Source organism: Canis lupus, chromosome 32 (genome assembly GCF_003254725.2).
Source record: "Canis lupus dingo isolate Sandy chromosome 32, ASM325472v2, whole genome shotgun sequence".
Classification (NCBI taxonomy): Eukaryota; Metazoa; Chordata; class Mammalia; order Carnivora; family Canidae; genus Canis; species Canis lupus.
In genome coordinates, this window is record NC_064274.1 from 16,827,210 (window position 1) to 16,852,956 (window position 25,747).

General features: G+C 44.8%; 1 protein-coding gene and 1 long non-coding RNA gene across 4 annotated transcripts; both read left to right on the forward strand.

The window, feature by feature from the left end:
- Positions 1-56: 56 nt before the first annotated feature.
- LOC112647267 (uncharacterized) lies at positions 57-9,836 on the forward strand. Of its 3 annotated transcripts, none has more exons than XR_003128218.3 (4): positions 57-197; positions 2,881-3,013; positions 7,291-7,419; positions 8,470-9,836. It is a non-coding gene; the product is annotated as an uncharacterized LOC112647267 (long non-coding RNA). The 3 variants fall into 3 exon arrangements; XR_004811379.2 differs by lacking the exon at positions 8,470-9,836 and adding an exon at positions 7,938-8,276; XR_003128219.3 differs by lacking the exons at positions 7,291-7,419; positions 8,470-9,836 and adding an exon at positions 3,755-4,782.
- A 1,816-nt stretch (positions 9,837-11,652) lies between these two features.
- On the forward strand, positions 11,653-13,953 carry ATOH1 (atonal bHLH transcription factor 1). The gene has a single exon (XM_025428173.3). It carries the CDS (start codon positions 11,874-11,876, stop codon positions 12,942-12,944), a length of 1,071 nt encoding a protein of 356 aa, XP_025283958.1. The 5' UTR covers positions 11,653-11,873; the 3' UTR covers positions 12,945-13,953.
- Positions 13,954-25,747: the final 11,794 nt, after the last annotated feature.

Below are 25,747 nucleotides of genomic sequence, written 5' to 3' on the forward strand. Positions count from 1 at the left end.
TGAGCTCATCAGTGTAAACGGAATGATAGGATTCTAGAATTATTATTCCAGAAGCCAGGTGGTATCACTTAAATGTCAGAGGCATGGTGAATGCAATTACTACATCAGAAAGTAAAGCCAGAATGGGAATGCTGGGACCCTGACAGAGATCTGTGGCAATAGCTAATAGACCTCAGTGCTTCTAGAGGGCACAATAGGTGGGTAATGTGGTAAGCTGAATAAACCCACCCCCAAAGACATCCACATCCCAATCTCCTGGAACCTGTGAATATGTTACCTTACGTAGTAAAAGAGACTTGCAATGTGATTAAGAATCTTGAGATGGGGCAATCATCCTGCATTATCTGTGTGTGCCCAGTATAATCACAAGAATATTTATAAGGTAAAGGAGGCAGGAGGCAGGGTCAGAGATGGGGATGTGACCACAGAAACAGAGGCCAGAGAGATTTAAAGAGGCTATGCTGCTGGCCTTGAAGATGGAGAAAAGAGCCATGAGTCAAGATGTGCAGGTAGCCTCTAGAAGTTGGAAAAGGCAAGAAAGCACATTCTCCCTTAGAGTCTCAAGAAAGAACATGGCCTTACTGACACCTTGATTTGGGCCCAGTGAAACTGATTTCAAACCTTTAATCCTGCAACACTAAGGTATATACTTATGTGGTTTAAAGCCATTGTGTTTGTAGAAATTTGTTGTGATGGTTAGTTTTACATATTGACTTGGCTAAGCTATAGAACCCAGTTATTCAATTAAATGCTAATCTAGGTGCTGCTGTGAAGGTATTTCATAGATGTGGTTAATACCTACAGTTTCAAATACTTCAAGTAAAAGAGATTACCCTCAACAATGTAGGTAGGCCTCAACCAGTTAGTTGGAGGCCTGGAGAGCAGGAATTGAGGCTTCCCATAGAAAAAGCACTGTTGCCCCAAGCCTGCAGTATTAATTCCTGCCTGAATTACAGGCTGCTAGCCTGCTCTACAGAGTTCACATTTGCCAGCCCCCACACTCTCATGAGCCAATTCCTTAAAATACATAAATGTATATATATAAACTCACCTATCAACTCTGCTTCCATGGATAACCCTGACCAAAACATTTGTTATAATAGCAAAAGGAAATGAATACAGGGAGCTAACAAGAGTAGTGTTTGATCTACATAAATAGAGAAGATCAAAAGTAGGTAGGCTGAAGTTTGATATTAGGCATCAGAAACAATTCACTAATCTTTTCCTGGTTTCTACACTTGTGCAAGTTTGAGCCAATCCATGGAAAGGGATATTCAATTCCCCTAGGGACTCCTCCAATCCTTTTGCAAATGGACCCAAACTAGCTATACCTGGGAAAGAAAAATACACAGAATATTGAAGGTTCTGTTGGATACAGGTTGTGAGGTGACACTGATACCAGGAGAACCAAAACGCTATCATAGATATCATATTACAGTGAGAGCATAGGAAGTCCAGGTGACAAATGGAATCCTGCCCAACTTTGTCCAACAAGAGTGCAGTGGGTACAAGTGCTGTGGTCATTTTTAAGTCCCTAAGGGCATAGGTTAGATGAATATGATTGGCAGCTGTCAGAAAGCTCACATCTGCACTCTAAACCTTGGATTAAAAGCCATGGTGGCAAAAGAAGCCAAGTGAAAGTCTCTGAAAATGCACCCCTCCAAGATAGTAAATCAAGAAAATGGACATACTGAATAGAAGTACAGAGATTTAGTATCATGCGAAGGATGGAAGAGGAGCTGTCTCCATCTATCGGCCTGACACTTGCAGAAATCAGATGGATCGTGGCAGATGAGTGTGGGCTACTGTGATCCTAACCAAGTGGTAGTTCCGATCTCAGCTGCTACTTATGCACTTATTCTGTAATTATTGATCCGTTGGATATACCAGGAAGGATGATTAGAAGCAGTTTACGTTCACTTGGAATGAACAATGGTACATTCAAGATCTTAACCAACAATAGTATTAATATTCTAGTGATAAAGGAACCTCAGTTATTTGGACCTCTTGCAGAACATCATAGTGATCCTTCTACAGATGACATATTTTTAATTGGACCTGGAAAGCAGACAATGGCTTTATAGAAAATGCCCTTGTGAGGCATATGTAGCCCAAGGGGGTGAGAGATAGGCCCTACAAATACATAAGATCCTTCTAAACTAGTGATGATTTTAGAATTATATTATTCCTTGCACCTTTTGCCACTAAGAAAAGTATAATGACAGATAGACCTCTTTGGATTTAGGAGAAAGTACGTGCCATATTTAGAAATACAGCTCTGACTTATCAGTTGACTCATGCAGCAACTAGTTTTGAGTAGGGCTTTGTAGCAGATTTAGGCGGTGGAATGAGCATTCTTGTCCCTTAGATCATATGGTACAGCAGATCCCATGGTGCTAGAGATATTTGTGGAACATATTGTTGCCATTTAGTCTTTTGTAAGTCCAAATAGAAGAGTCCCAGCACAGACCCCTAAGGCTTGACACAGGCTATGCCATCTGTAGCAGAGAACTATTTACCATAAAAGCAGATTCCAGCATGTTACTGGGTCTTAGCAGAGACTAGACTCTCAACCAAGGGATTGATTAAGTGACTATACAACTGGAGCTACTCACCTTGAGCTGGATATCACATCAAGTCATAAGTGGAGTGGGAGGGAGAGTATTCACATAGCAATCTAACATATTGTGGAGATGGTACATTCTGGATCAGACCCAATCAGATCCAGAGAGTATAAGTAAGTTATATAAACATGTGTCCCAGACCCTTACATTACTTTACACCAATGCCTCGCCATTAGTGAGCTAACAGAAAAGTAATGGCTTACGGAGAAGGAAATACTGAGAAGTTTTTTGTTTTGTTTTTTTTATCATGGATAAGGTGATAAGTTTGAAAGCTGACAATAGGCCACTGTTGCACTACAGCCAATCTCAGAGAAGGCTCTGGAAGATTGTATGAAGAGGAAATCTTGTGCGGTTCACTTGACCACCAGCCTTCTGTGATGAACGAAATGGTATGTGGCAAGAATACATGTAGATTCCTGGGCAGTGTCTGGTTAATCAGGAGTCTGTAGGGAGTAAGATTGGAAGACCGGAGGCAAGGGGATATGAGGAAACATCATGGAGATGGATGAGGTGGAGTGAACACAAAATGTCCAGATCTTTATTTCCCATACCAAAGCTCACCATAGACCATCTACCACCGAGGGGGCACTGAACAACCAGGGGGTAAAAGGGATTCATCCACTGGAAATCAGCCAGCTTCCCTCCTCAGTTTCCCTAGTACTTGTACAATGGGCCCTTTAGCAGAATAGCCTCACCAGCAGGAGAGGAGGGTGACAGAGGAGAGATAAACAGAAAATAAACAGTCACATAAATAATCATCTGATGATGATTTGCAATACTAAAGGGAACAAATAATAAGTACCACAGGATTGTAAAACAGGGAATTTGGGGGGGGGGGGGGAGGGAGGTGTCACACCTGAAAACAGGATATAGGAAGTAGCCACACAAAAATGTGCCAGGAAAGGAAGAGCATTGCAGACGACGTATGTAAAGGCAGACATGGGAAAATGTTTGACACCTATGAGCAGAGAAAAGAACTATGAGCCTAGAGCACCATATGGGATTGGGACTGGGATGAGAGAAGCAGAAGAGATAGGGAGGGGCCAGAGAGCAGCACTTGGAGACTCTGTTCAAGAATCCTTTTTAGCTGTTGCTGTTATAATAACTGTGTGTCCACTTGCCTTCCTTAGCTGCCTCCTATTCCACCTTCAGATCTAACTTCCTTGGTAGACACTCTCCGATCCCCCAAACGAATGCTGGTTGTTGATGTTTGTGCCTACTTTAAGAGCAATGAAAACCTCTGAAAAAGAGCTGGACTTGAGAGAAGACCTTACTATTGATTGGCATGTAGATGGTAATGGAGAATAAGGGGAAATGACAGCATAGTACCAAGCCCAATAGGGAAGATAACCTCCCTGAAAGAAATTAAGAAAGAACAACCTGAACCGTAGGGAGAAACAAAGGAGAAGAATATGGTGTCCCCAAACCAAGAGAAAAGAAAATTTTGAAAAAAAAATGTTTTTGACTGTGTTGAGAGTTGAAGAGGAAATCATTTAACATATGGCCAAAGAAAATGTCCATTTGACTTAGCAACAGGAGTATTTGCACCAACAGAAATCAGTAAATGCCCAAATCAAGGCTTTCTTTATTGTTTTATTAATTATCTAGGCTTAAGAAAGTGATATTGAAATGCTAATAATGCATATTAAACTTAAGAATTTGTCAGTGTCTGTAGCCGTTATATTATGAATAATACAAAAAAATCTGTGCATATTCTTACAATATTGGAAAATTGTCCTATTCAACAAAGAAGTTGTTCACATCATTAACTCTTGAATGTTTCAACACACATGCTCATTGTTGTTTTACTTTCATCTTATTCACTAGTAGCAATTGAAAAATATTAATCAACATTCTTGTGGGCAATCTATTTTTTCATCAAATGCAACCACTGGTTAATTATGGATACACAAAAAGCACAAATCAGTGAAAGCATTCTCTGAGAATCAGCAGCTGTAGAGAATTTACAACAAAGAATATTGAATATTTTATTATTATGTACAAACAGTGGGTTCCACATTCTTTATGTCAATAAATTTTACAATAAAATTTACAATAAACTTATATAGGTATATATGCATGCATTTTTTTCAGTTGTTACACATTTACCAGCATGCCACTGTCCCTAACCATACCAATAATCAGCATAAAGCAACGCTCAGGATATACTCATATAAATTAAAAACAAATTCACAAATATGACTGAAAGAAAAAGAGATCTCACAAAAAAGTAAGAAAATGAAATACAATGCAAATTACCTGTCATAATATGGTTTCTGTGGACAGTCTAAACGGTTGACAACAGTCAACATTGTCACATTGTAAATGGTCACAAATACAATCTTAAAAATATGTGCCATTTGAAATTGCCACAGAAAGTCTGAAATTTCTCTTCACTTGTAATTTGCTGAATTGGTTCAGTTACTCTAACCTTCATATATAACTTCCAGATCATTCTGCTGCATTTTTCTCACTTTACCAAAATATCTCCCCACTCTTAGTTCAATAAAGAGGAATTACATCCTGCAAAAGGAAACAAAGAAATTAACATGAAACAAAGGAATGTGGTAGTTTTTAACGTAGGTTCACAAGTTCTCTGATTCTCCTTCCATTCAGGGCTTAATTGCTCTCTCATTAAGTGTGGTCTTCACTTAGTAACTCACCTTTAATAACTAGAATATGGTAGAAATGACATGCATGCTTTGGAATGTAGATCTAAAACATAGTACAGCTTGCATCTCTCGCCCTTGAGTCACTTTCTCTGGCATAAGCAGGTTGCTCATATGTCAGAGGACACTCAAACACCCCCATGGAGAAATCCACATGTGGAGAAACAGGCCACCTGCCACGGCTAACTTTCCAGCCATGTGAATGAAACAACTGGGAGGTAGATCTTCCAGTCCCAGTCAAACCTTCAGAGATTACAGCCTGAGCTGATGTCTTGGCTAAAGCTTCATGAAAGACCCTGACCCAGAACCACTCAGCTAAGCAGCAAGCACCAGAATCTCTTACCCACAGACTGTGATATAATAAATGTCTGTTGTTTAAACCACTAAGTTTTGGAGAATTTATTATGCAGCAATAGATAAGTAATACTGTAAAACTGTGAAGGAGTTGACAGTTCCTGGTGGCCAATGACCCTTAGGTAAGTTGAGGCATTTATAAATGAATGCAATTTTGAATTTCTCCAACAAGCTACTAGTGAAGTGACCCAAAGACACCACACTTTCACCTACTTGCTAAAGGACAAATGATGGTCCTAGAGATGACATGGGAAGAATTCCTAGAGGAGGTGGCATTTGATCTAGACTTTGAGTCTTAGATTACACTTTAGTAAGTAGAATTGAATGATAGGTGTTGTGGGATTATTGTATTTATGGTGACAGGAATTACAATACAAGTTCCCAGAAATATAAAGTAGCTGAATAGAACACAGGAAAACTTCTAGAAAAATAGTCCTTAACGTAGGACATGTCTAAGAATCCCTTGAAGTGTTTATCTATTTACAAGTCCTGGGCTCCCTTGATAAAGCTGATTTGGTATATGGGATAGGGTCCCATATATACCAAATATATTTGGTATATATTCTACCTTTTTAAAAAATATCCCAAGTGATTCTCATGCAGGTAGATGATCTTTAAGATACATTTCAAGAAACATTCTGCATAAGGAAAAATGAAATCTCAGTTTAGAAACATAGGTTAGGACTAGATAACTGGGATTTTAAAGCAGAGCTAGGCTATGTAGGTGATATGTACTAGACAGTGAGAAGCCACTGGCTTTTTAAAAAGTCCTTACTGTAAAAATTTTCATGGGCAAATAGAGCTAATGGTCTAATCTTTACATCACCCATATCTAGCAGTTATTAAGATTTTTCTACATTCGCTTCACTATTTCTTTTTCATATTGTTGATATTATGATGAAATACTTTGAAGGAAATCATAGACCTCATGCTATTTCACCCCCACATGCATCTATGTGTGGCTCTGAGGCATAGAGAGCCTCTTAGATAACTACATTGCCTTTGTTGTAACTGGAGAAAAATAACAATAACTCAATGGTATCACGTAATACTGAGATCAAATGCATGTTTTATCAACTGTCTTTTTAAAAAGTCCCTTTACTATTGAATCTGAATCCAAACAAGGTCCACACATTGCTTTTGGTACTGTATCATAAGACTATCTTAATCGAGAGTAATTCTTCACCGCCCTCCTTCTTTCTTCATGTCACACACTTGTTGAAACTGAACATTTGTTCTGTAGAATGTTAAATGATGTGGGTTTGGCTTTTTGCATTCTTGTGATATAATTTACTTGATATGGTAGCCCCCATATTTCCTGTAAACAGAAGGCTATCTTGAAGCCTTAATTAAAGTCAGATTCTTTTTTTTTTCTTTTTTAAACAGTACTTCATAGGAGTCTGTGTACTTCATAATTCATGGAAAACTGAGAAACACATAATATCAGTGTCTTCTACTCTAAACAATGCTACTAAGACTGATGACTAGGGTTCATGTTGACAGATGAACCCCTTTGTTGTAAAATTCCCCAAGCTTTGATCTAATTGTTCCTTCATTGTTAATGACTGCCTAAATAGAAATTTTTATTAGGAGTTTCTAATAATTGATTTTTAAAAATGTTCTATTTTTTTCTACTTTATTAGATGGAAGTATTCTGAAAAGAAATTTTCCTGATGAACCAAAATAAGACTATCTGATTACTCTGAAATACCATTCATATCAGAATTACTGGATAAATGCCCAATTCTTTCCCATAATTGCCAATTATTAAGGTAAGGCTACAACCAATGGTAAAAACAATCCATTTGCATGGGGAGGGGGGTGGTGTTTGTTTCTTTTCTTTTTTTTTTTTTTTAATGGTTGTAACCTGATCAGAACACTGCATAGGAGAATTCATCATGATTAGGAAATTTGTATTTTAAATAACCTGTAAGAGAATACTTTGAAGTTTATATTCAATTTTTGGCACCTCTAGAGAAATATTCTTTGAGTTCTTGTGAATGGAATAGTCATTAAAGCCTAAGACTTTTTAAACCCATTAGATAAACACTGTGCTGTGGCTAGACAGAGCATGACTTAACTTAAAGCATAGGCCTCAACACATTATGGTATGATGCTTGGATTGAGATGGATTACTAATTCCAGAGAAGAACCCAGGATCCCGGGATCACAACCTGAGCCAAAAGCAGAGACACTCAACCACCCAGGTGCCCCAAGGCAGGTTATTTTCTAGAAGTTCTCTCAGTTTGGGTTGGCTCAATGTTCTCTCTCTTCTTTTTTTTTTTTAAAGATCTGTTTTTTTATTTGAGAGAGAGAGAGAGTGGAGGAGGAGGACAGAAGCAGAGGGAGGAAATCTTTAAGCAGACTCCCCTGATGAGCAAGGAGCCGTCTGAAGGCTCAATCCCAGAACCCCAAGATTGTGATCTGATCCAAAATCAAGAGTCGAGAGGTCAACCAACTGAGCCACGAAAGTGCCTCATCATGTTCTCTCTTGATTGGATTTGGGGTATGCATCTTTGGTAGGAATATCCTGGAAGCAATGCTGAGTTTTCTACATCATAACAAATGGCACTTTGTAACTTTGGTTTATCCCATTGCTGGTGGTATTAACTTTGATCACATGATAAAGTTGGTGTCTCCCATAGTTCTCCATGGCAGTAGAGTCCATCTTCTTTCATTTGTAATCAACACATATTTTGTGACTAAGTATTCATCAAACTTTCAATGCAATTATTCATTCTATTAGTAGTTATATTCTGTTGTAGTAGTAATCTATTACTATCATTACATATTTTTTTTAAATTTTTATTTATTTATGATAGTCACAGAGAGAGAGAGAGAGAGGCAGAGACACAGGCAGAGGGAGAAGCAGGCTCCATGCACCGGGAGCACGCCGTGGGATTCGATCCCGGGTCTCCAGGATCGCACCCTGGGCCAAAGGCAGGCGCCAAACTGCTGCACCACCCAGGGATCCCTATCATTACATATTTTGATGCTCAAATTGTCCTATGTTTTGTCTGTAGAAGCCTCTTCAAGCAGGCTTCTTTGGTCCTTGACATGTCTCCATCACATTTCCTTATTTCTGATGCAAGATGTTTTATGTTTATCTTGTATCTTTTCTGCCCCGTTCTTGGAATCAGTCCATTTCCTCAAGAACGCCAGTTCTTTTTAGTGGACAATTTTATTTAAAAATTAAAGTCTGAGAACTAGATATGCTCATTCTGATCCCAGGCCTTGAGAATGAAAGGAACAAGAGAATATATATAGGTACACACATACCCCAGATTTGTATCTGCTTATCTCTATTTCATCTATACATATTGAAAACAATATATTTATAGCAGAATTTCCAATTTGAATCCAACAGTACAGCTTTTTCCATTTCTATATTTGTAACTCCTTTCTATGACAGTGAGAAACCTTACTCTGTCCCCAAATATTTACTTTTTTTCATTAATCCTTCCTTATGTCACTGATCCAGCAGTCCAAGCACATAGAAGCTCTCCTCCCTCTGCTCAAACAAACCCTAAATTCTGGGGCTGCACCACCATCCAGCCCCTACAGACAGTTGCCTAACTTGATGATTGACATCATATGCCACAAACCCTCTGCAGGGGCACCCTGCTCACACTATTCAGGCTCTAACCCTGCAGCACTGGGCCCTGTGTCCCCTTCCCCAGCTCAGAAGCCTAGCTTCCTCAGCCCCACCTATGGAAGAGAAGGGGAGGGAAGGGAAGGCAAAGAAAATAACTTCCTGTATACTCTAAATGCAAAAGCATGTATTTCACTACAACCTATTAAAAAAATCTAACTGCCCCTCACATTATTGGGCTACTCTAATTTACCCACTTAAAAATTGAGTCTTGCACCAAAGAAGTGATAATGCTAATAATCATATATAAAGCTAGCAAATTAGGATCAATATTCGATGTATCTGACAAATATTTGGCTACAGCCCATAAAACTGTTTAAGCTCAAAGGAAAATGAGTATTTGGCAGTTACGCAGTCAAATCTAAAGTATAAACAAACCGTCTGGATGAATGCAAGCCCAAGGAAAATGGGGGCATCCTACATATTTGGTAGTGACCTAATGTGGAAGGAGTAACTTTCAGCTGATACAGTTGGGAACTGTTAGGAATAAAATGCAATACAAACAACTGATACTGCCCGACTCTGGCCGCTTACACTGCCGTACCTAGACAGAAGATGGTTCATCATTTTTCTGAAAGTTGTAATTTGACACCCACAGGGTTTTTTTTTTAAAGATTTTATTTATATATTCAAGAGATATACAAAAAGGGGCAGAGACTCAGGGAGAGGGAGAAACAGGCTCCCTGAGGCGAGCCTGATGCAGGACTCAATCCCAGGACCCCCGGATCACGACCTGAGCCCAAGGCAGACACTGCACCCCTGAACCACCCAGGCGCCCCTGCCCAGGGAGTTCTAAGTAGCAGGTTAGATCAAGTCCCCGCGAATACTAGCAAGAACAACTTTCAGTCATTCCGGTGCCCTGCAAATCCAGGTTCCCGGAGCTCTCTCTGCTAGCTTTCCTTTTCACCATCTTTTCGAGAGGACGAAGCTCCCTTCCCCGCAGAAGCAGAGAGCAGCACCAGCACCAGCACCAGCACCCGCTGGCTGCGTCCCACTGCTGCGCCCCAAGGCCAATGCGGGGCGGGGGGAAAGCGCCCCGAGGTGCGGCCCTGTGGGACCCAGGCCGGGGCGTTCCCGGGCCAGGGCGCTTCTGATTGGTTTTTGTTGTGAATTCAAGAGGCCTGGGCTCAGGGCCGGGAGGAAGCAGCTCACCTGAGCGAGGGCGTCCCCGCTTCGCCCGGGACCTCCCGGGGTTCGGCTCTTGGGCTGGCGGCCGGGATGGTGGGGCTGGGGGTGGGGGGTGGGAATACGGGGTGCTGGGGAGAGCACCCCGAACTCAACGGAGGGCGGCGTGGAGTGGGTTAGGCTGTGGTGTTCCTGGGTGTTTGCCGGAGAAGCAGCGCGCCCCATTAAATAAACCCAGGGCTCCTGAAGCGGAAGGGGAAGGTAACTCTGAGGTTCTGCACCTTGGAAAGGTTCAGACCTGCAGGGAACGCAGGCGCCTTTCCTGTTTCTTTGGGCACCACCCCACGACTCCGCACCCCCTAAGGAGTCCTCCCGTGGGTGTTGAAGCTGTAAAATATGCGTGTCCTACATCCGCTCAGCAGAGTCTCCTACAGATTCCAGTCCTAGTTGGCCGGGGTGCTGGAAAGGGGGCCCCGAGAAGACTGCGGGATCGAAGTTAGTGCGTCCTATCCCCGTACCACGACTTTACTAGGTTACATAGTGTCGATCTGGGGCCAGAGATGAAAATTCAGAAACGTATCCTGAGACAGTTCGGTTTTTTTTTGTTTTTTTGTTTTTTTAGTTTTTAATTCTAACATGCAGTGTAAATAGTGGGTCTCAGCAACTATGTATCTATGCAATCACTTGTGATCTATGAACGTGCATTCTGAAAGCTTTATATTCACAGGCGTACACACAGGAGAGCTTTGAGACGTTCGGACACAAGCGGCGGGAGCTGAGATCCTCGCGCGCGGGCAGCCACGGGCGGGCGGGCTCGTCCCCGCGCGCAGCGCCCGGGCAGCCCCGGCGCCGCCGGCCGCGCTCAGCCTCCCGCGGGGAGAGCGCTCCGCATCCGCATCCGCATCCGCATCCGCATCGGCTCACGCACCCCCGCCGCCCGCGCGCGGGCGCAACTGCGGAGTCGAATTACAACCTGCAATTAACATATGAATTTGACTAACTTAAAAGGGATAGAAGAATGGGCGGGGGGGGGGGCGGACCACTGAGCGGGCGCTTCAGCCTTCTGTACGCAGGAACTTTTCTCCGGGTGTAAAAACTCTTTGATTGGCTGCTCGCACGCGCCTGCCGGCGCCCTCCATTGGCTGAGCAGACACGCGACCGGCGCGAGGAGGGGGCTGGGAGGGGAGCGGGGGGTGGGGGGGGGAGACACACTGGCGCGTGCCGCTTTTTAAAGGGGCGCAGCGCCTTCAGCAACCGGAGAAGCTTCGTTGCACGCGACCTGGTGTGTGTGATCTCCGTGTGGGTGGGGGAGGGTCGAGGAGGAAAAAAAAAAAAAAAAAAAAAAAAAACCAAGACATTGCAGTAGAGACCCAGGAAGGGTTTTTGTTGTAGTTGAGCTGGTTTGCCAGTCCCTCCTCCGACCCTGCGCCTCCGAGCCTCCGAAGTGCAATGTCCCGCCTGCTGCACGCAGAGGAGTGGGCTGAAGTGAAGGAGTTGGGGGACCACCATCGCCATCCCCAGCCTCACCACCTGCCGCCGCCGCCGCCGCCGCCACCTGCGACCCTGCAGACGAGAGAGCATCCCGTCTACCCGGCCGAGCTGTCCCTCCTGGACGGCACCGACCCACGCGCCTGGCTGGCTCCTACTTTGCAGGGCATCTGCACGGCACGCGCCGCCCAGTACTTGCTGCATTCCCCCGAGCTGGGTGTCTCTGAGGCTGCGGCGCCCCGGGAGGAGGCGGACGGCCGGGGGGAGCTGGTGAGGAGGAGCGGCGGCGGCGGCGGCGGCGGCGGCGGCAGCAGCAAGAGTCCGGGACCAGTGAAAGTGCGGGAACAGCTGTGTAAGCTGAAAGGCGGGGTGGGAGTAGACGAGCTGGGCTGCAGCCGCCAGCGCGCCCCTTCCAGCAAACAGGTGAACGGGGTGCAGAAGCAGAGGCGGCTGGCGGCCAACGCCAGGGAGCGACGCAGGATGCACGGGCTGAACCACGCCTTCGACCAGCTGCGCAACGTTATCCCGTCCTTCAACAACGACAAGAAGCTGTCCAAATACGAGACCCTGCAGATGGCCCAGATCTACATCAACGCCCTGTCCGAGCTGCTGCAAACGCCCAGCGGCGGGGAGCAGCCGCCGCCGCCGCCCGCATCCTGCAAGAGCGACCACCACCACCTTCGCGCCGCCGCCCCCTACGAAGGCGGCGCGGGCACGGCGAGCGCAGCGGGAGCCCAGCCGGCCTCGGGAGGGGGCCAGCGGCCCTCGGCGCCCGGAGGTTGCCGGACTCGCTTCTCGGCCCCGGCCCCCGCGGGAGGATACGCGGTGCAGCTGGACGCTCTGCACTTCCCGACTTTCGAGGACAGCGCCCTGACGGCGATGATGGCGCAAAAGAACCTGTCGCCTTCCCTGCCCGGGGGCATCCTGCAGCCGGGGCAGGAAGAAAGTAGCAAAACTTCGCCCCGGTCCCACAGAAGCGACGGGGAGTTTTCCCCCCATTCCCATTACAGTGACTCAGATGAGGCAAGTTAGGAAGGTGACAGAAACCTGAAAACTGAGACAGAAACGAAATCGCCCTTGCCCAGTGCGCGGGAAGCCCCGCGGTTAAAGATCCCCGCACCCTTTTCATTTTTGCTCTGCGATTGTCGTTGTTTAGCAACGACTTGGCTTCACATGGCAGCTATATTTGATGGTTTGCAAAAGCCGCCGCTGTCCCGAACTTCCTGTGGTCCATATTGATGAAAACTTGCTGTTAAAGTTGTGTTCTTTCCTCCCACCTCCCCCCCTCCCCGTAGGTAGATGAGGAATGATTATATGTACCCAAATATGCATCATCCTTCTAGTTCCCTGCTGCCAATACGCTGCTAAGATGTCGCATTTTCTTCTCAGTCGCTGGTTTGTGTTTTAATTTATTTTATGCCCTGGGCATTCATCCCTGTGTGTTGCGCGCACTCACGTGTGGGAGAGTTAGTATTCCGAAGGATTTTCTCAAAAATGTATCATGAAACGCAAAGTGAATGGCTCCAAAGTGAATAACCTTTGACGATGGAACGTTAGAAAACAGAGGACTCTTAGGTTTATATATTGTATAAACATACCCAGTATGTATATCGGATCGCGATGATGTTGGCGTCTTCTAGGAAACTTGGCGCACGCACTTTATCAGCCGCTACTGCTGCGGCTCCAGGACAAACTCAGCTGCCAATTGCAGACCAGTTTTTGTGTTGTTGTTGTTGTTGTTGTTGTTGTTTTAAACAAGGCCACTTATGATCCTTAAGCTCTTTGCAAATGTTTGTTTAAAAATTAAAATTAAAAAAAAAATCCAGTAGTGTCAAAAGCATTTGGTCAATTTTATTTTGCTTTGTTAATGTTAGGAAACTTATTTATTATTGATTGTTTGCTACCATTTCTACTTACCTTGATTCGTTTTTTTTTTTACGTTTTTTCTACTCGAGATCATTTTATTTTAATTTAGCAAAGCCAACTGCCATTGTTTTATGTATTTTCTTTTGCAAATGATAAAAATAAACGTGGAAATAACTTTTATTTGTCACTTATTCCGTTCTGATATAAGCATTAAAAACAATTTCGAAAGGATGCTGAAGACTTGAGCTCAGTCTCCTAGTTAATTGCGAATCTAAGAGTTTTGAAGAAAAATTCTGTCATTAAACATTGTAGTTTCAGGCAGTACCAGTTATCAAGTCCGTAAATAAGTCGTTAGGTAAAATTTCCCCAAAAATTTGCAACCATTTTTGCCACTTCAATAGCCAGGATCTTTTCCGTCTTCCTCACACCTGGCCCCAACAACCTCTACAAGAGGAGGCACGTGTTTCATGTCTCCTAAGATCTCACCAGGAGTAGTGATCTTTACCAAGGTTACCCATTTCCACTTCATAAAAACTTTAGCCAAGTTGAAGGTTTTTGCCATCCATCAAAAACACACAGCCCGAGCTTTCTCAGTTTCTCTCTCTCTCTCTCTCTCCCCCTCTCTCAATCTCTCTCTCTCTCCTTTCCTCCCTCCCTCTCTTCCCTTCCCTAGTGGTAGTGGATGGGGGTAAGTTGAAGGCAGGAATGGAAAAGAGAACAATGGGAAAAACTTAAGGAGAAAGGGGATGGGGTTCCTTGGTTCAAAAATTAGAAGCCTGCAGTTATCCTAGGAAATTGTTGACGTTCAGTCTTTCCTCCGCCAAACAAGTCTACTTATTCCACTATAGAAGATAACGTTTGCTTTTATTTTGTCTTTCTGAATTAGTTCCTTAGTAGAAAATGTTTCTATTTTTGAGTCAGCTGCAGAAACTAAACAGTGCACCCATTCTCACCTCAGGGTCCGCACGGAGGAAAAGATTATTCTGGGTGTCAGGTTCAAAGTTGTTGTTTTTTGTTTTTTGTTTTTTGTTTTTTTTTTTTTTAAGCGACTATAGTGTGCGTGCGGAGACGGTAAAAGGAGGAGTTTTAAAAATGTATTCGGTAAACGTGAGAGTAGAACCATTTGTTAAACTAAAAGATTGGGCGACGTTCCACTGGATAAACATCGCTGAATTTGAGAAGTTGATTTTAAGCCAAATCTTTTATATTTTGTGTCTTCATTAGGATAACAAATTGTGAGAACAAGAAAGCAGGGGTGGGCAGGCAAGGGGAGAGCCAGGGAAGGTTAATTTAATCGTTCCGGCATCATCCTCCCCGGCCACCCCCCACCCCCCAGCCGCCCAGCACCTTGAAAAGAGGAGAGCGCCACAAACTACGTTTGCAGGACAGTCGTGCGCCAAGGAGCGCAGTTCTGGTCTCGCTGGGGAACCGATAGGGAACCCTGGAACCAGCTCTGGACTTGACCACCTGGGTTTCCGTGGCTTTCAGCTGAAGTCCGAGCTCGAGGGAAGCCAAGAGACTCCGCCAGCTCTGAAGGGTGAGCGGTAGCTCCTGACGCTTTCCAGGGGCAGAAACAATGCACCTGTCCCTTAGATAACCTTTTGCACCACTGAGTTTGCCGCGCTCACGATAAACATCAGGAATCTTCAGGCTGCTGAATAAATCAAGCGATTGCTTCTAACACATTTCCATTTTGCTTTCAGTGAGTAAACTCAACAGGCATGGACACACAGCAACTTTGCAGGATGAGCACCCACATATTTTCATCATTATTTGTGTACATGTGTGGAGGGAGAGAGAGAAGATGACCTAGGATTCTTTTACCTGTTACAGATCTGAGTAGGATAAGGACAGGACTGAAAAAAATTAAACTGTGATTCTTTTTTCTTAAAGAAAGTGACCTATATTTCCTTTTTCAAAACTATTCATGCTCAGTTGGTGTTGACCAGGAAAAAAAAAAAAAAAAAAAAAAAAAAAAAAAAACCTCTTCCAAAGTTATTATTTTTCTTTTCATGGACTCATAGAAATTTCAAAACAGAAATGACATCAAGAACATCTTCTTTCCCATCTTTTATAAATGAGGAGAAACTACTACCCCTAACTGGCCTCCAAATTACACAATCACAAAGCGTCAATATCCAGAACTGGATCTTACTACTCCCATCCACCAGGTCAATGTGCCCACAGATTTTTTTTTTTTTCCCCACTAAGAAAATCCATGGAAAGGAGTTACAGCTATGCTAATGTTCAAGGTTTTCTTTTGCACCACAAAAAAATAGATATTTATATTTTTAAATGTTAGGAGCATTATCCATGAATTAGAGATGATGGAACTTCATTGAAGGAGGTCATTTTATATTTCTTCTCAAGAGAAAACAGCCACAACGGAATATCAGACTGGAAATTCTATACCACACAGATTGAAAAGTGAGGATGAATTCTTCTAACTCATCCAGACAGGCAGCAAAAGCCAAATCACTTTGTGTAAATTAAGTGCTCAAAGTTCAAATGAGGACTTTAACCTCTTTTCTTTCCTTCATTCTATTTCTTTCTTTCTTTTTATGCTGGCATTTCTTTGAAAGAGATGTACAATCACATTTCCATTTTAGGGTTCTGCTATGGAGTTTGCATAACAAACGTTTGGCAGCCCGCTCTCTTACACTCCATTAACAAGCTGTAACATATAGCTGCAGGTTGCTATAATCTCATTAATATTTTGGAAACTTGAATATTGAGTATTTCTGAGCGCTCATTCCCCATATGCCAGACCACTCCTGCCATGCTGACTGGTTCCTTTCTCTCCATTATTAGCAATTAGCTTCTACCTTCCAAAGTCAGATCCAAGTATCCAAGATACTAGCAAAGGAATCAACTATGTGTGCAAGTTAAGCATGCTTAATATCACCCAAACAAACAAAGAGGCAGCATTTCTTAAAGTAATGAAGATAGATAAATCGGGTCAGTCTTTTGCAGCACTGCTTGGTGCTTTCTAGAGTTTTAAGTACTTTAAACAGCTTGTTTTATACCCTGTCTTTGCTTTCTGCCCCACCACTTTTATCCGTGAAGGGTTTTGGCTCACCACCCTCCTGGAAACTTACTTGATTTCACAGAAAACTGAAGAAAGTTTATTTTTTGGCAGCTGGCAAGTTTAAGCATGTTCTCTAAGGGACATTGTTTACTGGGGGTCCAGCATAACAAGAAAAAAAAAAAAGGGTGGGGGGAGTTAAGTTTCCTTAATCTTAACTAATTCAGGACCAATGCTTTGATTAGGCCTCTCGATTGATTTTAGAGATTGAAACCTGAAAGAAGCAAGCAGTCTTTTATCAAAGGATATCTTGGACTTCTTTCTCTCCTCTGCTCATTTGAAAGCTCAAGAAAGAGACGATCACTGATCACTTCGACACGGGCGGCTTCAAACCCCAGATAGAATTGGGAACGAAAGGCAGCTGACCCACTTGTCCCTTGCAACCTAGACTTGTCAGTTGCAATCTGGAAAACCCTGCAAGTACCGGTGAGAGTTAAGATGACCTCTAGTAGTTAACATTATCTGCAATTGGTTTCCCGGGAGGGAAGAGGAGATGGAGGGCCTGGTGGGGGGGGGGGGGAGGTGGGCATGTTCTTTGCTATGAAACTTTAAGTCTCCTCGCTCTGTTTGACTGTCCTCGCACCCGCCACGCTCACCCGTGGGCCGAGCAGAGTCCCAGGCGCCAACCCGGGAGGCGCTTCCCCACCGCTAGGCCTCTAAGGAGCACAGGCGGACGGGGCGGAGAATGGGTTAAACCCCGAGGCGCAGGGGAGAGGCAGGGGAGGAGAGTCGTCGGGGGAAGATAAAGGAAAGGACAGGAACCAAGAAGCGTGGGGGTGGTTTGCCGTAATGTGAGTGTTTCTTAATTAGAGAACGGCTGACAATAGAGGGGCTGGCAGCGGCTCCTGGCCGCGGTGCGGAGCGTCTGGAGCGGAGCACGCGCTGTCAGCTGGTGAGCGCACTCTCCTTTCAGGCAGCTCCCCGGGGAGCTGCGCGGCCGCATTTAACACCATCATCACCCCTCCCGGCCGCCTCCACCTCGGCCTCCTCCCGGCCGACAGCCTCCCTCGGCCCCCCGCCGGCAGAACGCACAGAAGCGAGCGGCGGGCCCGGGCCCCTCTCCTCCCCCAGCTTCGCAGCGGGAGCCGCCACTGCCCACTGCACCTCCCGGCAACCGGCCCGGCCAGAAAAGAGGCTGCGCCGAGGAGAAGCCGAGCGCTGCCGAGGGGAGGGGAAGCCGCTGCGGGGCGGTCCGGGAGGAGCTGGGCCGGGGGCTGAGGCACCTGAGCCGGGGAACCAGGCCCCGGGCGCCCGCGCATCCTCCGCGCCCGCCCAGCCAGCGCCTGCGGTGGGAGACCGTGCCCCCCCCGCCCCCCCGTTCCGGCCAAGCACACGGGTCCTCGGGCCCTCCCTAGGCCGAAAATATTCCATATCCTAGACGTGGTTGGATCTGGCCGCGGTTCTGAGAACTCAGGCGTTAGCTGGACCGAGGGCACGGGCGTGGTCTCACATTTCAGGCCTGGGGCATGCCTCTAGGACTTTTCTCTCGCATTGAAGCTTCTTCAGAAAAGAATCATGAAGCATTTCTGTAACAAAGATTCGGGGCCTCTCTGCATCCCAGAGGTTCACGTCCTGCATGCTGCTCTCTACGGCTCAAAACGGACAAGCAAAGAGAGTAGGTTTTCGCTGCTTCATCTGCAGAGAAGTCTCAGGCCCAGGCTCCAAGCTCTCACTTGTTCTCCTCAGGGAAGCCAGAGGTTTCCTCCAGAGGGTTAAGAAACAAAATGCTGTCCACTCTAAATAGATTTTTAAAAGAAACAAAAACAATTCTAGTTAAAGAGTTAAAGAGATCTGAGAAAAAGAAATGGTGTTCTGATGACCAGCCCATTTCCCAGGCCCTGCTACAGTCAGGATGGGGAAGGAAGGGGGGATCTGAGGTGACTGTCTTGAGACTTCTCAAACCAGTAGATGTCATTGTTCTCTGGGGCCACTGGCCACTTATTTGTCTCTTCCGGAGATAGCTCCTCATGATTCTTCCTACTTTCCTGCCCCTACAAACTCTTGGCACAAGGGGGCTGCTGAAGGAAGGCCTGGGATTGGGAGGGATCCTCAGCCTGAAACAGGGGTGAGGTAGCGTTTGAGGAAGGAGTAGGTATCATTTGTTCACTTTATATCTTAAAGACCACAAGACCGGAGGAAATCCAAAAAGATCAGGCCACTGGTTGACCAGAAAGGCAGAAGGTCAGTTCTTTTCATTTTCAATAACATGTATCTGCTTCTGGAAACCTAGCAGCAATGTATAGGACTTTTATCTTTAAATTTTCTCATAACCCAAGAGATGCTGCGTCATTGCTTCAAAGAAAAATGCCAGGAATCTGCATACAACATTCTTAGATGTGTCTGATGCAAATGGAGCCAAAGACTATATTAGGAAAGCATTGACCTAAAGGAGTTTAGGAGTTAGACATCTTCTTGGAATTGCCTGTGAAAACGGATATTGGCTAATACAGGTTTCCCTTGCTATCTAAAAGTAGAGCATTGCTATGAAACTTTTCATAAGCCAAAATGGCATAAAGCAAAGGAGTGATTATCAGTAATTTACATGGAAAAGTTTTTGAACATTCCTGGGCCCCCCAAAATAACCTTTCTTAATCTTTTCTGAACCCTTAGGATATATCTTGCTGATGGATGCACAAAACAAATTGAGATGAAGCGCAGGTGCTCACAGATACAGTTCAGAACTATGGCAGCTTCATGCTGAGTGTAGTTCCTGGGGAAGAATCTAGGCAATGTCAATATTGCTGCTGAGTGTGCTGCTGGGGTGGGGGGTGGGGTGCCGGAGCCTCTACAACAGCTAGTAAACATGAAAATCCTCTTCAGGTTTGCCCTTGGTCGGAAGAAACAGGTACTAATGTAGGTCTTTCATAAAGTAAGTGTCCTAATGTGGCACCTCAAAAAGCAAGGGATATCTGTAATCCCCTTTTACCTTCTTTTATAATATTCAGTAATTTTTCCAAGAAAAGAGCAGCAGACAACTTAGCTTCTTGGAGCCCATGAACTTGACTTGGTTGCTTTCAGGTTATGGGGCCCTGGGACAATATGCTTCAGGCCTGAGGTGTCTCAACTCTAAGGTGATACCAGCTACCTTTGGCAGAATAAGGGCAGCATTCATGTATGAGGCCTTCACTCCCTGGCTCAGTGAGAAAAGCCAAATCATAACTAATGAGTACTTGAGGGACACCTGGGTGGCTCAGTGGTTGAGCATGATCCTGAGGTGCTGGATCAATTACCTCATCAGGATCCCTGCAGGGAGCCTGCTTCTCCCTCTGCCTATGTCTCTACCTCTTTCTGTGTGTCTCTCATGAATAAATAAATAAAATATTAAAAAAAAACATACTTGAGAAAAGTAGGAAATAGGAATCTTCTCATGCTATACAAATTCTAAGAGAATAGAGAACAGAATCAGGTTGCCATGATGTCCTTGGTTTAAGGTAGGTAGGCTAAGTCACATCACTGTAATTACTCCAGCATGAAGCATTTAGAGGGCCATGGACTTCAAGAGAAAGCTCAGCCGCCTATAACCTGACTGAAGGAGTAGATGCTCCCTGTATGAAAATGATAATCAGGGATCCCTGGGTGGCGCAGCGGTTTGGCGCCTGCCTTTGGCTCAGGGCGCGATCCTGGAGACCCGGGATCGAATCCCACGTTGGGCTCCTGGTGCATGGAGCCTGCTTCTCCCTCTGCCTGTGTCTCTGCCTCTCTCTCTCTCTGTGACTATCATAAATAAATAAAAATTTAAAAAAAAAATGATAATCAGAAAATACAGAGAAAGCCAATTTTATGATTTAGAAGGTAATGATCTCATAAAATAGCATGACTTCCTTTGATGACTAATTATTTTATTCCTTCCAATCTCTTGCCTCATCATCTCTCATTCATATTCCCCCAACTCCCCCTTCTCTTCATCAACGAATGAGTAATTAGCAGGTAATGATGGCAGAGTGGCACTGGGGTTAACCACCATGAGAGATACACAGAAAAAAAATAGAGCCCCTGCCTTTACACAACTTGTGGAATCTCAGTAAAACATAGAAAAGAGGCTTTGTCTCCCAGGTGAGAGTGGCATTCTTGCTACACATGAGCCAATCAGCCTTGTAGTTTTGCCATCACATTATTTCATCCCTACTTCCAAGGGAACCCTGTTCATAGTCTTCACTGTTTCTCTCCAAAAAAAGTAGAGATTCCAAGGGACTTGAAATCCTTGGTATTAATCTTCAAGTCAATCTCAGTCCCAATCTCTTTCTTGTGAACTCAGAGGATACACCTTCATTTTGTTTCTTATGAAGTGTTGCGAGTGTAGTTTTATTTTCATGCTGAAGAAACTGAGGCTCCAGGAGCAGCGAAATGGCCTGCCAGAGGTAATATAGCTTTGGTACCATAAAAACAATAGCCACAGGGATCCCTGGGTGGCGCAGCGGTTTGGCGCCTGCCTTTGGCCCAGGGTGCGATCCTGGAGACCCGGGATCGAGTCCCACATCGGGCTCCTGGTGCATGGAGCCTGCTTCTCCCTCTGCCTGTGTCTCTGCATCTCTCTCTCTCTCTGTGACTATCATGAATAAATAAATAAAATCTTTAAAAAAAAAAAAAAACAATAGCCACAGAAACCCAGGTCTGCGCTGAGTCTGAGGTCAACATTCTTCCCGCCACACTTCACCTGCCTCAGGTGCATATTGTTGCCAATTGCCTTACACTTGCTCCTTTTATTCTTGGTCAGACTTGTGAGTGATAGAGATTCCTGAATTCTTTCATGTTACATTTGCCCCAGAAAGAGGAATAATTCTCTGAAGATGGCCATGGATTGGGCTCCATTTCCAGATGACAGATTCAAGAGACACCTGGTGAGAATAATTTTCATTTAGAATGCCAGATTTGCTCCTCTGATTCAACTGGTACTGGACATGAGAGCCTCTTATTCTATACAGAAATTCATTCCTGTGCTCATCAGAAAAAAAAAAAAAATCCATCCTTATACTAAATAGCACATGTAGGTTAAGGAATGAGGCTAAATTTTAGAATGTTATATGAAACTGTCCTGAAGAGTAATGGCCTGAAAGCCCGTCATTTCCCAGAATAGTTGTTCTATCAATGCTTGTAAGGATTTTAAGGGAACAGGGCTATAATTTTCACTGTTTCTCTCTTAGGGAGGAGTAAATTACCCTGCTACATTTGTAGCTGTGGATTCATTTAGTGAAAACATACATTTTTTATTCCCTTGGTCATCTGAGCTATTGGCTTTTTTCCCTTAAACCTTCCTCCAAGTAACCTTTACCACTATCTGAGTAGCAAAATGTCGGTAAAATACCGCTTTTGAAAAGTTCTGTACTAGGTGGTTCAGGGGATTAAGCATCTGCCTCAGGTCATGGTCCCAGGATCTTGGGATTTAGTCCTACATTGAGTTCCCTGCTGAGGGTGGCCTGGGGAGGTCTGCTCCTCCCTCACTTTCTCCCTCTGCCCCTCCCCCCTGCTTGTGCTCTGCTCTCTCTCTTACCTTCTCTCTCTCTCAAATAAATAAATAAATAAATAAATAAATAAATAAATAAAATCTTCAAAAAAGAAAACAAAGTTCTGTGCTTTGCCTACCATGAGTCAGTACTCCGTTTTTTAACACTTCTATTCATTGATTTAAGGCAATCTCTTCTGTATTACTTGTAACTTGGATGGTATCAAGCCCCCAAGGAGTGAATGGGGAGTAGGGAATATTTGGAAAGCAAAATATATTTCTAATTAAAATAGGAAAGTTAGCAAGCAATTATATAGGCCACACTTTTGTTTATTTGAGTACAGTTGACACAAAATGTTATATTAGTTTCAGGTGTATAACATAGTAATTCAACAACTTTAAAGGTTATGTTATGCTCACAAGTGTAGCTACCATCTGTCACTGTACAACACTGTTAGAATACTTTGGATTGTATTCCCTATGCCTACCTTTAATTCCCTGTGATTTATTCATTCCGTAACTGGAAGCGCATTTTGCCCATCCTCCCACCCCCTACCCTCTGGAAACCCATCAGTTTTTTCTCTGTATTTATAGGTCTGATTCTGCTTATTGTTTGTTTATTTTGTTTTTTGGGATTCCATATATAAGTGAAATCAAATGGTATTTGTCTTTCTCTGTCTGATTCATTTCACTTAGCATAATACTCTCTAGGCCCATTAACGTAGGCCACATATTAGGACCAAGGGATAAACTTTGTACTTGTGGTGATGCCTAGATATATCACTACAGGATATGTATTCCCTATTGCTCTTTCTCCCCACCTGCATACCAGTACAGCTTTTAAAGATTTAGTGAAGAGCCCTTTTTGCTAAGACTTAAACCCAGACTGTTTACTAACATGTCCCGCATTGCAGTACTACACAACACATCTGGCCAAACTACCCCCAACACACACTATTTTGGACCATTTATATGGCTCCTTTTTCTAGAAAGGGAATGCAAACCTTTACTTTGAAAATGACCCAAGTGTTTATGGTAGGCTAAGAGGCTACTTTCCAATATTTTGTTAAGTGTATCTCTTCTTGGTCTTCTACCATGTTCCTTTTGCTATCAGCAAAGAGAGGTGTGATCTACCCAGACCAAGGGCACTGGCTTTATTTCAGTGTTTTCTCATACAGGGATTGGAGGGGCTTGGGAGCATGGAAGCATGGTCAGTCAGCCAACTAGGGAGCCCAGTGCTTCTCTGGAGCCACACATGGGAGGAATAATTGAGTAGGGTCCCTTTGGGAGAGTCTCTGGAGCACTTTTCCAGGTGCCAGGCATTTTATATGTAGGTCCCCTTCGGTGAACCCCTCCCTATCCTCCCACTCCTGGGAAATAAAGGAAAAAAATAATTCATCTTGTTAACTAAGGGTTGTCCTCAAAATTCTTTCATCTCTGAGTTTGCCTCCTTCTGGAGTTTCACCTCCCCCATCCTCCAAGACCTTGTGAGGATTCATCTTTTTATTTTCTCATGGGACTTTATGCAAAGCTCTACTGGACCACTGGAATTGCTGAAACCCTATCTAATTTGACTTTGTCACTGTCCCAACAGCAGGCAGCTGCTGTCCCTGGAAAAGACAAGTGAGAATCAAGGTCCACCAGACCTTGTGTGCTCTGCCCCACTAGAGAATTCCTTGTCTTTCTTTCTCCTTAAATTAGATGTGCTAATTTCAGCTGTTTTCCTAAGCCCTGAACTCAGGCAGAGATAAGTGCTCCTTCCCCTGTGCTCCCATGACCCTAACGTGTGACTTTACAGAGTCAGGGCAAGGTCTTAAGCACTTTTGTATAGAGCTCAGGGACCTCCCCACAAGACCTTCCAGGAGTTATCTAGAAAAATAAATTCCCTTCGGCCAGTGTTCGGAAGCTGTTTCAGAGGCGCTGACTCCGGACGTGAGGCCACGTCGTGCGCCCAGGTCACAGCACACGGTCCTTGAAAAGCAGAGGGGCGGTAGCCCCCCTTTTCTTTCCTCCCTACCAGCATCCTTCCCTCCTGCGCAGCATCTTCCCTTCCTTTTTATGAGCTCTCACCTGCTGTTTACTCCCGTCCTTGGGTTTCCACGTCCGCACTGTCCTCCCCCCATCCTAGGACATCCCTTGGCCCCTTCCCCCCTTCATTGTTGGCCTCGATCTTGCTTTCCCAGTACTGATCCTCCTTAGCTGACCGGTTCCTTCCGCGTCTGTCCTGTTTGCCCAACATCGCTCTAACCTTCTCCGTGTCCAGTCCTCTTCTCTCCCCTATTCGCTTCCTGCACCCCCCCCCCAGTCCCCAGCCCAGTCGGGACCAGCCCTGAGGCGCTCCTTCCCGGCGCGGGGAGCTGGGCAGCACCGCCTCGTCCCAGCGGCCCGGGGGGGGGGGGGGGGGGTAGGGGGGGGGCGCTGGTGCAAACTAAGGTCTTGGACGCATCAGAAAAACCTGCAGCATCTCCCGGGGGAGCAGCAGCGGCGGGCAGGGCCCCGGGCCCCCGCGGGGAGGGGGGCAGAGGCCCGGGGGCGGGGTGGGGGGGTGGAGAGCAGCGCCCCCTGAGCTCCTGCCAGGGTGAACTGAAGGGTGTTTTCCCTTCTTCTTTTCGTCCTCCCCTCTCTCTCCTCACAAAACTACCCAGCAGCGTTTCGGGGGGCTGCGCCTTCGACTTTCGCCTCCTAATCTCGGTTAATCAACTCGGGATCACTGATGCAGCTCAGCATCAGCCCATCTGTTTGATCCAGAATCCGAGATCTCTATTTCTTTTTCGGTCAGAATTGTTCCCCAGGCAGGCACCTTGCTATAGTAACCTTCATTTAATACTCCCCATTTTCTTTCGCATCAGAGTTCGTCAACGCCTCTTTTCTCAGAAGGATCCCTCCTGCAGCCTGCAGGACTTGCGGGGCTTCCAGGAACACCCTTTTCCAATTCACCTTGACTGCAACCAAGGGGTTTCTGCTTTCAACACCAAATAGCCACCAAGCACTAAACTTCGGGATACTTTCTCTCTAAAATCAACGGGGCACTTGACGGGATGAACACTGGGTGCTCATTTGCCACTACAAATCGAACTCCTATAGGAAAGAGAGAGAGAGAGAGAGAGAGAGAGAGAGAAGAGAAGAGAAGAGAAGAGAAGAGAAGAGAAGAGAAAAGAACTCCTTAGTTCTTTTTCTTTTTGTCATGTACTTTTTTTTTTCAGTTTATTTTCATCTAGGCAATAAATGAAATTCTCCCAAAGACCCATCATCCTTGGGGTCCAAGAGGAGTAATTTTGGCCCATCACGTTTGTAACCTGGTTTGCAGAACATTTACAAGGAACAATAGAGGAAATGAAATGACCCATTCAGAACTGTGTCCTGAAGTTTAAAGGTAATTGATCCTTCCGCTGGGTCCTCCTGAATTTTTCAACAGTAAACTAGTTTCATCTCTAACCGATGGTT